The 15,754-nt window shown below is 37.3% G+C and overlaps 1 protein-coding gene and 1 pseudogene across 1 annotated transcript in view; both read left to right on the forward strand.

The window, feature by feature from the left end:
- The window catches only part of LOC134824722 (kelch-like protein 20), a 38,231-nt gene extending 22,921 nt beyond the window's left edge, over nt 1-15,310 (forward strand). Inside the window, exons 16-18 of the mRNA XM_063836700.1 lie at nt 13,626-13,712; nt 14,042-14,145; nt 14,322-15,310. Of these exons, the coding sequence (XP_063692770.1) occupies nt 13,626-13,712; nt 14,042-14,145; nt 14,322-14,449 (319 nt within the window). The 3' untranslated portion in view covers nt 14,450-15,310. The remainder of the gene's footprint in view (nt 1-13,625; nt 13,713-14,041; nt 14,146-14,321) is intronic.
- LOC134824723 (L-proline trans-4-hydroxylase-like) lies at nt 12,147-13,368 on the forward strand (annotated as a pseudogene).
- Nucleotides 15,311-15,754: the final 444 nt, after the last annotated feature.

The raw sequence follows: 15,754 nt of genomic DNA on the forward strand, positions 1-15,754 counted from the left end.
AAATTATAGATCCATTATCATGGACCGTCATAATTGTTTACAGAAGTTAATGAAAACAATCATCTTTGCTTGAAGTCAGGGCCAGGGTTATCCTTGAGTCTTAATTATGACTAATTCGCGAGGTTCTCACCAAATTGATAGTAAAATTGTTTAAGTTTCGTGCATTTGAATTACGCTGACGCGTATCTTCGGTGAAGCTATTTCGCTCTTCGGAGCAGCGAAGGAAAAAAGTGCACACACAGTTGACAGCATAGGAGCGCCTTTCTTGAAATTGAGTATACTGTGGGGTGTTTGGTTGAATATCAAGTGAGCGGTGGCAGTGAATATGGAGGCTCTGGTGATTTTGAGGAATTACAGTTGAGTAAGGAGACAAAATTTCCATGAGATGATCTTTGAGATTTGTTTCATTGATATTGCTGGAGTCGGTGATTTCATTGCTTATTTCAATGATTGGCATTTGAGAAAGATTTTTGACTAATTTCGACCTCTGTTTTGAATACAAGTCACAAATGTAAAGAACATGCGACTCGTCTTCGATGGTCTCAACGCCCATACTTGATTGGCACCAACCACATAGTCTTTGCTCACGGGGTGTGTTGGAGTATCTGCCTCTTTCAATATGGAGATCATGTGCGCTGATTCTAAGTTTTGTGGTACTGTAACGACGAGAAAAGCCTTTGCATAAGTATAAGTAGGGCTCTCGGTTGAAGGTGTGTTTGATTGAGTGATAGAATGAGAGTTTAGAAGAAGTAGATTTTTGATATTGCCAACATTTTTTGAATTGATTGGTTAGAGCTTCGATGATTTTAGGAATTCTATACTTTTTGCTGCATAGTGGTTTGATGGATTGACTAAAATTTGACTGATTTATGAGGGAGTCTTTTAATAATTTGTGATCACTTACAGGGTTGGGCGCGGCTTTGTTAGCTGCATTTGTATTGAGAATTCGGTGCGCAGTTACGTGATCTAGTTTGTAAATTTCATCTAGTTCAAGGAGTGGTTTTATGTATCGATACCAAGGTAAGTTTAGTGATTTTTGTTCTTTTACGGCTGCAGTGACAAACGAATTCGACTTTGATTTTGTATTTAGCCTTTTGAAGTAATTTAACGTTAAGCGAATTGATTGATAAATCAGAGGAACTCTTCCTGTTTCTCCCCAAACACCTACATTTGATGCTTTACGATGGACTCCCAATGCCCATTTTAGGAATGAAATATGCACTCTTTCTTGCAGAGAGGCGCTGATTTTTTTAAGTAAGTTAGTAGCGGTTGCTTCTGTCGAGTTAATCGTTTTGCAAAGAGATTTATTGATCGTACTAGTGGGTGTCCATATCGGAGCACCATATAATAGAATGGGCTTGATGAGAGAGTCGAACAGTGTAAGGAGTGCTTTAAAAGATAACTTTGAACGCATGACAACCCTTTTCAGGCCAAAAAATGCACGCATTGCTTTGGTTTTAAGGTTTTGTTGAGCGATCTGTACTTGACCCGATTGATGAAGTTCAAATCCAAGGTAACAATAACTGTCAACAATTTCAAGATTAGATCCGTTGAGTGTAAATTTGATGTTTTGTATGTCCTGTTTTAACGTTTTCTTACCAAAGATGACTGCTTGAGTTTTGAGTTCATTGATTTCAATGCCCCACTCCTTACAAAAATTACCGAGAATATTAAGTTGCTTTTGAGTGGTTTCCTGGTCGAGTGAAAGGAGTATAAGGTCATCCGCCCACAGTAGGTGGCTAACAGTCAAATTTGAAAGTACGGGGCAATTTGGAAAATCTAGGAGGCAGGACATATCACTGAGAAAAACTTTAAAAAGATCAGGTGAGAGTGGGTGACCTTGTTCTGTACCTTTACGTATCTGGAAGCGTTTACTGAGGTGACCAGATAATTTTATGTAAGCGTACGAGTTTGAGTACATATTTTTGAGGACATTGTAGAAGTTTCCAGTTATGCCATTTTTTGCGAGTTTGAGGAAAAGGGCTTGACGGCAGACTGAGTCGAATGCTTTTTTAAAATCAACAAATACTGCATATACAGGTTTCCCCAAAAGTTTATATTTTGAAGCTATAGTTTTCATGGTTAGTATGTGATCGTATGTTTGAGCTTTCTTTGTGAAGCCTAGTTGGTTAGGTGGATCAGGGCAGTTTTCAGAGCGGAAGCGAATGAGTCGTTCTAAGAGAATAGTTGAAAATAGTTTTCCTATGACACTGCTGACAGCAACTGCACGGTAGTTGTCAGGATCTGATTTATTACCCTTTTTATGAAGTGGAGATATAATGCTGACGTTCCAGGGATAAATTCCTTGTGAGAAGCAGGCGTTGAAGAGGTTCAACATAATCAATTTATGATTGGTGTCCAGAGATTTTATAATTTCGTTATTAATCATGTCGAGTGAGGAAGCTTTACCATTTTTTAGGGATTTTATACTAGAGTCAAGTTCTGTTTTGGTGATTAAGGAGTTGAGTGACTCAGGATGAGTTGCACCTTGATTTATCAAGTCAGCTTGATCAATCATAGAAACTTTTTTATTTTCATTTATTGTTTTGTGGTTATCGGAATATAGGTTACCAAAAAAAGTCTCGAATCTATTCATATCATGACTGTCAAAATTTAAAGTTTCCTTTTTCTGATTTTTTAGTTTTTTGAAAGATTGCCAGTTGAGAATTTTCCCCCCCTCTATGTCCTCATTCATACGTGCGAAGAATTCGTTTTTGGCAGAGTTCTTCAAACGCTTATAGCTACCCTTGACAAGATAATAGTTTTCACGTATAAGGTTGTTTGACGGGAATTTTGAGGTTGCATCTGTAGCTTTACGAAATTCTCTTTTACCTAATCTCGTTTTCCAGTTAAACCAAGGTTTGTTTGAGGTGTGAGATTTTTTGGGTGGTTTGGTTTGTTTGAAACACTTCGAGGCCATGTCGCGAAGGTGTTCTGAAAGTCGTTTGTTAATGTCTTTGAGTTCAGTTTCATAATTACGGTCATTGTCTGCTAAAATATTTTGATTGGTGAGTAAGTCGATGTTCGATTGAAGTTCATGGATTAAGGTCAATGATAGATTTTCTGACTGAGCTTCGAAAAAGTCGTCTTTGTTCTCTTCGTTGATAATGTATCTGGTTGGCGCTGTCTGATAAGTGACCTGTAATGTGCAGGGACGTTGCATAGACGTTGCATAGACGGTTCTTTTGTTGTTGCACGGACGTTGCATAGACGTTGCATAGACTGTCCGGAGCTAAACGACCAACTTCCCTTAGTTGCTGTTCTCGTTCAGTTCTGTCCATATTTTATGATCAATGGTTTGGAGTGTCATGTTGTCCTCAAATTATTTGTGTCTAGTAATACCATATTTAATTCAAAAAGTGACTATCAAAGAATACTATTAGTTTTCTCCTTTTGACCACGGCCATTCTAGAATTATTATCAAAACACTTAAAAGTCGTATCTTTGATTAATGTTCTAAATACTAAAATATCAGCATAATTCAATAATTCAATAAATGTTCTAATTATTTTAAAATAACATAGCATATAATCAATACTTTAATTCAGATTTATAAATTGTCCGTTATTTCAGACGATGAGTTTTTTTTGTCCTTTTTTGTTTTCCCTTTTTTTCTTCTTTTGAAGTTGGTTTTATAATTGTTTGTCTCTTTTAAAAGTTTGTATCTTTAAAACATAACAGTGTACGTAATAATCAGCAAAAATAATAACGATAGTAGTGTCTAGTAATACCTTATTCAAAATCAGCCTTTTGATAAGTGGTTTTCCCAAAAGTTATGAATGAAGTTGTGGGAATTTTTGTGATAATTTGAATAAGTTATTACCTTAACCACTTATAATTTAATGGGATAATCATCACTCATTATAAGTAAGTGTTTGTAAAGATAAGTAATCGATTCGAGATCATAATAATATAATATCAGCCTCAAATATACTTTATACGCATGAAAAGAACCCCAATTCATTCGACCTTTTGTCTATATTATCATGAAATGATCATAAAATACCTTTGTAAGTACTCTATTTTCTAATTACAGTGCTGGTCTTGGCTTTTTAAGGTATAAGCACGCCCAAATCGCATTAAAAGTTTGGGTGGGCCTTAAAAGCAATCCACTCTTCCATTCAATTTACATATGATAATCATCACTTTGAATGTAGTCCTGTTAAATTGACTCTCCTAAATAATTTATTCTGCTTCTTTCAACTCCCATCTGCTTATGCAGCATATTAGATTAAAGTCGATGATTTCTGATTTTACGAGATAAATCATCTAACTTGGTCATTGTTATGCAGCTTTGTCTCTCTCGTCATTGCTCCCTTGTTCGTCTCAGAGTTGGGTAATCATTTCTTTGTTGTCTCGTACTCCAGTCATCTCTGCTGTGCCTGGAACTTCTCCGTCTTGCACTGCTACACAATCTAGCTCAATGGTGTTAGCTGTTGATAATCGTTGAAATCTTAGACTTAACTCTCGGTAAATTCTTGAACCAGTGATTTGGGTTCCGAGTCTTTGGATAGGTACGCTAATAAGGTTTGTTACAGTGTCATCATAGATTAGTGGGTTTATGACTGAGTTGATGGGTAGAATAATCATGGAAAACAGGCCATACCAGGGTGTTGCATCTAGGACATCAAGGGAATGTAGGACACAGATCACTATGAAGGGCACCCAGCAAAGGAAATCTGTAGTGATGATGATGGTAATTCTTAAGTTCATTTTTCTATTGCGTTGAGTTATCTGTCGGTTCCCTCCTGACTGAGTCAAACTTTTAGAAGATTTGTGAGATATGATGCCAATGATTAAGTATGAAGCTGTAATGAAAAAGAAGCAAACAAAGTTCAGGGCAAGAATTGCCCATACCAAGTGCCTCTGTGGATCACTTTCTTTGACAAAGTATTTGAAGAGGCAGACTCCATCGTTTCCATAGAAATCTACCTTTTGTATGTTTTTTGTGTAATCTTCATACCTATTATCGTGAGAATACATCTCGGACATCATTTTGTTGATCATATGCCAACTTAGTGTTGTTTCTTTCATTCTACCAAAGTATCCTTGAAAGACGGCAAATAGCGTCTGCTTGTTCATTGTTCCAATAAATACCTTTATCTCTTCTGCATATTTTACTCCATTGACGAAGAAATCCTCAAATTTGGAGATGATCGGGATTACAGCAATGATAATGGACGCCAACGTCATCATAAAAACACCTCCTGCAACTTGGAGTGATTTTATTAAGGTAACTTCTCCCGGAATTCTCATAGAATTTTTTATTCCATAAATTCGGGTGAGGCTCAGTGCACACATAGCAAAAAGCGAGACTTGAGATCCTATGGTGCTAAGAACACCAATAATTGAACAGTGGATGCTGGTAATCCAACCAATCTGCTGAGTACAATATTGTTCCTTGAAGATTACACCATCATAAACTGATATGACGAATAAGTAGATACCAACTAAAAGGTCTCCAAAAGATATCATCATGATGAGGGACTTATTGAACAGAGCTACTGTGGTTTTACAGTTCTTCAAAGTTCCAGTATTTTTGGACAGGATGATAAGATTTGCCAGGACGGCTAGAAATCCTATAACCCACGATGAACATTTGAGAGCATTCCCTTCTAGAATCTGTCTTGAACACTGGTTATTACATTCGTCCGTTAAATCCAGGCAGTCAAATGATCCGTCACATTTCTTTGTCACCGGTATGTAGCTACCGTCACACTTGAAATTATTTGTGCAGCTGTCCTCATCCGAGCCATCCCCGCAATTATCGATGAGATTGCATACTTGGGAATAATCAATGCAAGTGATATTGTTGTCACAGACAAAATACTTGTTCGTATAAATATTTTCATATGATTTTGTGACAAATGTTAGGTATTCGTTATTTGCTATCGTCCCTATTCTATTTTGATATTGTCCTGGACAAGCCTCATATCTAGGGGATATTTCTCAGTGGACAAGAGGAACTGAAACACTTGTCTGCACAACTAGTGTACAAATATTGTTCTCCAAACATGTGGTCACAATTTTGAAGAATGTTTGGCATGATAACCGTTGTATTGGTTCCTCCGTAAACGTTTTCATTTGAAAATCTAAACGTGCTGATAGTGATAGTGAAGCAATGATTTTCGAAGTTTTGAGTGTTTTTTATCCCCTTTATGCAGTATGATAAATGCTTTGTCATGCTTTTGTCAGTTGATAAAACGGCTGTGGACAGTTTCGGTTGTTTGCGGGACTCAGAGCAGATCTTATTTTCATTTCCGCATGTTTCAACTCCATCGCATAGTTTACTAAATTCCACATATCCAGGGTCACCCCATGGACAAAGGTACACATTTTCACAATTGTCGTTGCTGGTAACAAATCGTAATGATTTGTTGCTCCCACAAGTGGGCCAACTGTCATCTTCGTCGATTCCATTCAAACAGTCCTTAACCCCGTCTCTTAACCAAGCTAGAGGTATTGGAAGTTCCCTTTTCTGGCCGCCGCGTCTTTCACACTTATCAAGTGTCGTGGTGTTGCATATATGACCAGTTTCATCACTTTTATCATTGCAGTCTTGTTGACCATCACACATGAAGTGCCTGTGAACAGTACACTGACTAGAGGTTTGTAAGCACTGGTTCTCAATGTTATCGTCACAAATTGCCTTTTCACCCAAACAGATCATATATTTTGATACAGAGGACAAGTATCCGTTAACAAGACACCTTACCCCTACTTTGGCGGGATCTGAACAGTTTGTTTGAGATGAAGCATAATCACTGCAGTATTTGTTGCTACTGTAGCTGTCTCTGTATAACACTGTACATCTTGTAAAGTTGTGTATTGGTACTGTAAGACTAAACCCAAGTTTAGCCCAGGAATGTTCACAAGTGTACTGTGTTTCATTAGTTACAGTACAATTAGCTTCGTCCTCTCCGTTAACACAGTCCCTATTTCCATTACATTTAAAGCCTGGTGCTATGTAGTTTTCTATTCCTGCTTTATACCTTTCGTCACAATACATACCGTAAATGTATCCGTTACATGTAGCCTCGTCTTCACAGAAAAATGTATCACACACATCATTACAGATTTTGTTGGACGCTATCTTGTCCCCACCCGGCATAGTTATTTCGCTGCATCCCTCTTCATCTAGTTCTGTATTGACACAGTCAGATCGTCCATTGCAAATTATAAAATCATGTTTTAATGTGTTCAGGATTACACCCCAATTAGTCTTACACATAAATCCTCCACAAAGAATGTTGCTATTTGTTATCTCCATATTATATACTGTTGTGTGGTGACCAGTGCAAGCCTGATAATAGTGCGGATCATCTGAACATAAAACTGACACATCTTGCCATGAATACGTTAAATAATACTCCTCTGTGTTGTGACACTTATAGAGCGTGTGGTCGTAGCGATTCCTCCCTCTCAAACATACCTGTTTCAAAAATCCTGTTTCTTCTTGAAAACTGCACGATTCTGCAAAGTGTTTTCAAGTGTGACACTCAATAAGCTAACGTTTCCATTAATTTACCCAAAACAAAAATTACTGTCTTTAAACTGATGTAGTGGTCGATTTTAATTTTATACGTAATAATATAAGTGATGTAATACCTGGGATAATTGAAGCTTTTGTGCTTGTGGTTTTTGGTGGTGTCGTAGTACTCTGTGGTGATGACAAACTCTCTGGTTTACCAAGTTTCAACAGAATCAATAATGTCACAAGTTTCATAGCTCCATAATCTAAAAAATATTTTAGCTAAGATGATATTGAAAAGTGATTGGAAATTAATAGTACAGACAGATCCGTCTAAAAAAATCGATCTGCTGACACTCAAAGCTTTCAGAGGTTTTTTGACGTTTTTGAGTCCCATTAGGTGCCCTTTATGGCTGACCAACTTTTCCAAACTTTTCCACTTGTCTTAAGGCCACTTTTTGCCACTTTACCACTTTTTACCACCTTTTTTGTTTGTCGAATATCTTTAGTTGTGAACATCGTAAAAGGTTGCGGATTAATCGAGTGTGTTCATATTATCAGGAAGAAAAACTTTTGTTCAAACAATTTTTACGTCAGATAATAAGTTAATTGGATAATTATCAATTAACTAATTAGCAAAATTCTAAAAAATTTTTATTGGCTAAAAATGATTGGAATAGCTTAAAACACGGAGAAAAGTAGTTTTTAGAAAAAAATTTTAAAATTTTTCACTCACATTTTTTTTTCGAGACTTAGAAAAAATTTCGAAAATTAAAAAAAATTTTCCGCCAAAAGTGATCAAATCGCATGAAACACGGATAAAAATGCCTTTCTAAAAAACGTAGTGAATTTTTCGTTTCAAGAATACTTAAATCGCCAATATTTGTAGTTGGAGTTCAGTAAATCTCGGCAGATTTTAGTAATCAGGAATTAGTATTACTAAGTGAAGAGGTCTGAAACTGAAAAACGTTAACCATACGATCGCGCGGCGATATAAGAGTTTCATAAACTAATTTTCACAGAAACTGCACCAATGGCACAGTCAAGATCGAAACGATAGCCTGCTGTACTGTCATTTTATTGATTTCAATGATGAATCAGTGGGGTTAAGATAATCACATTTGTAATAAAATATAAATAAAACATCTCTGTACCGTCAATTGTGCTAGTCTAAACCAGCCTACCTGTATTACCAGACCTCTTCTTTTCCTCGACAATCAAACCAAGTTGCTCATATCGCATTTGGTGGGTGATGTAAGTAGTAATGCGCTTAGTCAATAAAGACACCGTGATTTTTATTAAAAGGAGACGATGAAGCAAGTATTCATGACACAAAGAAGAATGGTCGGTGGGGATTGGGACCCACTTAAATCACCTTAACACAATGCCCTCGGTAATCCATCCTGTTATTCAAATCACCTTAACACAGTGCCCTCAGTAATCCATCCTGTCATTCAAATTATTTGTTATATAGTAGTGTTGTAGGTATTGAAACTTATACATAACGAGCTGTATTCAATCAGAATACGACACAATACGTGTATATTATATGGCTCTTAATGAGAAACCCGGTATAGAGACGTTTTAAAGTTTATTACGAAAAAGTATACTTGGCCTCATTACATGGCTCATTTACAGTTCGAAGAAGGCAAGAACAGATCAAGGAAACTAAGGAACAGCCAGGTCCAGAAAGCAAGTGTAAATACACCTTCCAACATCAACTGTGACTTGTTTTGTATTGTTCTGCATACCGCTTCATTTGCTATGCTGGATACCTCAAATCAACCCCATATGTCAGGGTCGGCTAAAAATACAGGTTCTTCCCGTAGGATATTCGGGGCTATGATGATCAGCTCAGGATTAATGTGGGACAGATGGACGGGCATTGAAAAGAGCGAGTTGAAAGCTTTCTGGTCTTTTCTTGCCTTCTTTGAGCCATGAGGCCAAGTAGACGTTTTCGTGATAAACTGTAAAACCTCTCCATACTGGGCCTCTCACGGGAGAAACGAGAAGTGTACGATATAGAACGTTTCATATACCTCATTAAGGGCCATAATATAATATACACGTATTGCATTGTGTCGTTTTGTGATTGAATACAGCTCGATATGTATTACTACTTACATCACCCACCAAATGCGATATGAGCAACTTGGTTTGATTGTCGAGGAAAAGAAGAGGTCTGGTAATACAGGTAGGCTGGTTTAGACTAGCACAATTGACGGTACAGAGATGTTTTATTTATATTTTATTACAAATGTGATTATCTTAACCCCACTGATTCATCATTGAAATCAATAAAATGACAGTACAGCAGGCTATCGTTTCGATCTTGACTGTGCCATTGGTGCAGTTTCTGTGAAAATTAGTTTATGAAACTCTTATATCGCCGCGCGATCGTATGGTTAACGTTTTTCAGTTTCAGACCTCTTCACTTAGTAATACTAATTCCTGATTACTAAAATCTGCCGAGATTTACTGAACTCCAACTACAAATATTGGCGATTTAAGTATTCTTGAAACGAAAAATTCACTACGTTTTTTAGAAAGGCATTTTTATCCGTGTTTCATGCGATTTGATCACTTTTGGCGGAAAATTTTTTTTAATTTTCGAAATTTTTTCTAAGTCTCGAAAAAAAAAATGTGAGTGAAAAATTTTAAAATTTTTTTCTAAAAACTACTTTTCTCCGTGTTTTAAGCTATTCCAATCATTTTTAGCCAATAAAAATTTTTTAGAATTTTGCTAATTAGTTAATTGATAATTATCCAATTAACTTATTATCTGACGTAAAAATTGTTTGAACAAAAGTTTTTCTTCCTGATAATATGAACACACTCGATTAATCCGCAACCTTTTACGATGTTCACAACTAAAGATATTCGACAAACAAAAAAGGTGGTAAAAAGTGGTAAAGTGGCAAAAAGTGGCCTTAAGACAAGTGGAAAAGTTTGGAAAAGTTGGTCAGCCATAAAGGGCACCTAATGGGACTCAAAAACGTCAAAAAACCTCTGAAAGCTTTGAGTGTCAGCAGATCGCTTTTTTTAGACGGATCTGGCTGTACTATAAAAGACATTCCAAACCCACCTCCGTCTAATCTAAAAGCAAGCCCACGAGTGAAACGTAGACAAATATTAAAACACATCCTCGCAAATGGCATTTAAATTAAAATTCTTATTACTTGCCGGTTATAGTTTTCGCCATGTCCTGCATAGCTCAGTCAGCTTAGTGCAAAATATAGAGTAACCTTTTGACGATTCTTCTTCATTCAAAGTGAATTTCAGCTAACTGTTATTGTTATAAATCAACATTGAAAACTTCAAAAGACGGACTGTAGCGGTTTACCAGAACATCTATACAGCGTGTATTTAAAACTAAGGCTTGGAATCTCAGTAAGAGCAGATACTTGTGAAAGCTTAACGATTAAATGGCACATCATCGTTCTGTAACATTAAATTTAGATCCATGACGTACTTCCCGTCTGTTGAAGTGTAATTTTAGTAGTTCCTATAAAGGAGGAACTACAACTCATCAAGCGCTCTGTTTAGTCCTGAAGGGACTGTTGTATAATCAATAGTGATAAATAATAGTAATAATTAACTTAACAATAATTGATAAATAATTAATTTAATAATGAACACCGTAACTTCAAGAAGCATCAGGACCTATGTGCTAAGCTACTTTATAAATTTATCGCCTCACCCGGCCAACAGAATATGATAGCGAAATAAAAATAATTAACTGATACTAGGAATCTCAGTAAGAGCCCCTGTGCACGTGACGATTAAATGGCACAGTCCACGTGCCGGGCATTATCTTGTCTTTTGTGGTAAAAATAGTCCTTTCCTTGCGTTAATATTATCAGCTGGCGAAGTAATTTGCCCTGGTAGTGGTCGTTAGGATAGTTCCAAAGGATGGTTATGAAATTTGTAAACCATTATCTCACTGCAAGAAGAATTTGAATCAGGACAGATGAAAGATGGTGTTGGTATTTTTCTGAAAATTTCAATTTTATAGTATTTTCCGATAGATCCTTCGTCACCCTCGAGCAAAGCTACTGGAGAAATTATCACCCCAACAGACATGGAACAAAGATCATTGCATTTAATCATAAAAAGATTTTTTCGTAGTAGAAGTCTCTTACAGCTTTACAGATCTTTATAAACCTTTATGAAAGGTCCAGGATAGTCGTTAGGATAGTTCTAATAACTTAAATCGTATCCATATATACTTATATAGTTGTACAGGATCCTTTATAAAACTGAAGTATTTAAGCCTTACTGATAGTTGGATAATATCCGGTTGGAAGAGACAAGGACAAATGAAACAGGAAGTTAGGAATGTAGGCAAAGTTTAGGCGTCAACGCCATCTTCAGACTCAAATTATTTGTTATATAGTAGTGTTGAAAGTGTTAAAACTTAAAACTTATGATTTATCTAACTAGTGACTAGTACTCTGCTCTACAGGTGTTTCACATATTCCATTCGACATTCATTTTATACATGATGTAGGTATGTGACACTGAGAATGGAAGGAAATTTGATATTCGGAGAAAATTACCTCCTTTAATTATCGTTTTGAAGAAATGCTGAAATTTAATCCTTTAAAATTCTCACTGTTTACCTGAACACGTGTGTGTATCTCTTACATTCTGAAATTTATTTGTGACTGGTGAAATAATTTAACAGCTTTTAGTCAGTTTTTCAATCGTATTTTTGTTAGCGTTGATTTAGTCTGATTTGAACATACTACCTCAATTTTGAATCCCCTAACTTTACTATTAGCTCCACTCTATCGGATATTTGTAACAGTTCGTAGAGTGTAGAGTTATGCCACTGCCAGGAGAACACAACTTCAGCCCAGACTTCACCCTAACTCCCTCCATCCTCCACGACTACCACACTCACGGCTACATCCTACTGAGGAACTTCCTGGCTCCCTCCGAGGTGGACAATACTCTCCGGGTGTTCACAGAGACAGATGTTATAGAGCGGTCTGCGGTATGGGTATGGCATTCCTGACGCTTCTGGCAGAATGCCAAGGATGGTTTTATGGAATACCCCTGGGGATGATGTTACTGGAATGATATGCAGGTAATGAATGACATATTTCTCATAATATGTTGCCTTCCGTCAGTCTACAATCGTTAACGAATGGTGGATTTACTATCTCCGCACAAGTTAATTTACCCCCTCACACTTGAGTTTACTTGTTTTAGTCACTTGTTGGTGTTGCAGGTGTGAGAAGGTAGTGAGGACTGCTGAACAACTCCTAGGTGGAGAAGTGTACCACTACCACAGCAAGATGGTGATGAAGGAGCCCCTCATAGGAGGGAAGCAGGAGTGGCACCAGGACTATGGTTACTGGTACAACAACGGGTTACTTACCCCTGACGCTCTCAGTGTCTTCATCCCTCTGGATACGTGTACTAGGGAGAACGGGTGTCTTCAAGTTATTGCAGGGTCCCATAAGTGCGGTAAGATCGAGCATGGGGTTGTAGCTGGACAAACTGGGGCGAATCTGGAGAGAGTGGAGGAGATTCAGGGGGATAAAACGGGGAGGTTTAGGCACCTTTTTGTGGAGATGTCACCCGGTGATGCGCTGTTCTTTCACTCGAATGTTCTACATATGAGTGAGCCGAATGACTCGGAGAAGATAAGAAGAGCTCTGATTCTGGCTTATAACAGGAGGGATAACTCAGCAGGAAGGAAGGAGGTTACCGGGCATCATCCTATGTATTCGCCTATTGAGAGGGTCCCTGATTCGGCTATATTGGGTTGCGATAATTTCAGTGATTTTACTGGAAAGGACTTTTTGTTACCTGCAAACGACAAGACAGTTACAGCTGCTAAATAAAGATGTATTATTTTCTTAGTTTGGTCTTGTTATACCTCATCAGTGTTAGGATTTACATTATCGTTTTTATATACAGTTAATATTTTATGTTAGTAATATATAGTTATTTTTTGTATTGTTGATAGTATAGCTTTTTATAAACAATAAACGTGAAATCTTTGTTATCGGCTATATAATTGTTCAATGCACCCACACTAAAACCTTATAGCTTAAATGTAAAACAATTAAACAGCTGTTCACCAAAAGTAAGTAATAACGAATTTTTAGAAATAATAATCATAATATGATCTTTATTTCAGGTATGCGGTAGGGGTTACATCACTCAACAATTGTATCTATGCTGTAGGAGGATTAGATGGTACACGACCTCTAGCAACAGTAGAAAGGTAAATCATACACCTCCCTCCCTCCCTCCCTCCCTCCCTCCCTCCCTCCCTCCCTCCCTCCCTCCCTCCCTCCCTCCCTCCCTCCCTCCCTCCCTCCCTCCCTCCCTCCCTCCCTCCCTCCCTCCCTCCCTCCCTCCCTCCCTCCCTCCCTCCCTCCCTCCCTCCCTCCCTCCCTCCCTCCCTCCCTCCCTCCCTCCCTCCCTCCCTCCCTCCCTCCCTCCCTCCCTCCCTCCCTCCCTCCCTCCCTCCCTCCCTCCCTCCCTCCCTCCCTCCCTCCCTCCTCCCTCCCTCCCTCCCTTCTTCCCTCTTCATTAATAAACCCTACTCAGGTACGACCCTCGTGCTGATAAGTGGAGCGCAGTTGCTGAGATGGACACTCAAAGAGCTGGTGTTGATGTCGCAGTTCTTAATGAGGACCTCTATTCTGTGGGCGGTAAATATAGATTTATCTGATCGTCAAATTAAGTGTAGATATTTTAAGAATAAAAATTGATTGCTTAATCCTGAGAAAAACAAAAATTTTGCTACTCTTCAATCCCAATAATTGCCACGTCATAATCTCCAGATAAATTATTTATTCCAGGTATTTATTCCAATCATTTATTCCAGGTATTCTGGGATCCTCACCTCTGCAAACTGTGGAGAAGCTGGATATTCGAGCTAACAAGTGGGTTTACGTCGCAGAAATGAGCATTCCACGCGTTGATGCCGGGGCAGGATCCATTTCCCTGCTGTAGTGTGACGTCATCTAATACAACCGTGACGTCATTTATACAACTGTGACGTCATCATTTCCCCTGATGTAATGTGACGTCATTTATACGACTGTGACGTCATTTCCCAGCTGTAATTTGACGTCATTTATACAACTGTGACGTCATTTCCCTGCTGTAATGTGACGTCATCTATACAACTATGACGTCATTTATACAACTATGACGTCATCATGCAACTATGACGTTATCAAATGTCTCGGGAAATAAAAAGCTTCGACTTTTTAGCTTTGTGGTTTACGACGAGATCGTATTCTTTTTGAGGATAGTGATAAGACGTTATTTGGAAATGACTATTGTACGAGTCAGCTCCGAAGGTTTATCAGTTATTGTTTACAGCTATATTGGCATTATACCATCTGTAATCAATGCTGTTTTTAATAGTTCAGTGGTAGTTATAGAATTAATTAAAAGATTCTACGTAATTGAAAATTTAAAGTTAGATTGTTAGATTATTACTAAATCCAATCACTCTATGTTGATCTAAATTTTGATCTGTTTTATATTTTGAAGTTTTAAAAGTAGATTTAATTGATAAGCAGTCCTTTGATTGGCATATCATGCCGCATAAGATCAAAATTGAATTCAAAATATTGGTTGATTTATTCGATTAGTTCATTTTAAATGTATCAAGTTAACAATCAAAATCTATTGACAGAAAAGGCCCTAAATCCCAATACAACTTCATGGAATTACGGGAATTATTAAGTTATACTTATGCATGCAGCAAATTGCGGACGATATATTTAATTTTTTACTATTATTTATGAAAATTTATTGCGATGTATTATAACTGCATGATAATGGAATTAACGTTAAAACCGAACCCAAAATTGTTGTTTCCATTTGTCTTTGCTATAGATCATCTTTAAGAAAATTATGTCCAGTACTTTTAGAACCTACAGAATTACAGAATGACAACAATTACCCGGTCACTTTAGTCTCGTAAATTGGAACCCTCTAAATAAGTTAACATCCGTCTTATAGTTCTTCCTCTTCACTCTCCAAGTCCAGTGGAGACTCCACTGCTCATGTTACTTCTTCTACAGTATACTCTCCTACTTCCTCTCTCCTTCTTCAGTCCCCCTATTTTTATATTCCTGATCGTCCTCCTTTTCTTCTTTCTTCCCCTCCTTTTATCCTTATGATATATTACTATTGTAAAAGCAATAATAAGGCACTTTTGGTTGAAAAAAAAAAAAATGAAATATCTAAAATTACTGTTTATTCATTTCAAATAAAATAAAAAAACTAAAACCACTTACCAAG

Source organism: Bolinopsis microptera, chromosome 13 (assembly GCF_026151205.1).
Source record: "Bolinopsis microptera isolate Bmic1 chromosome 13, MBARI_Bmic_1.0, whole genome shotgun sequence".
Classification (NCBI taxonomy): domain Eukaryota; kingdom Metazoa; phylum Ctenophora; class Tentaculata; order Lobata; family Bolinopsidae; genus Bolinopsis; species Bolinopsis microptera.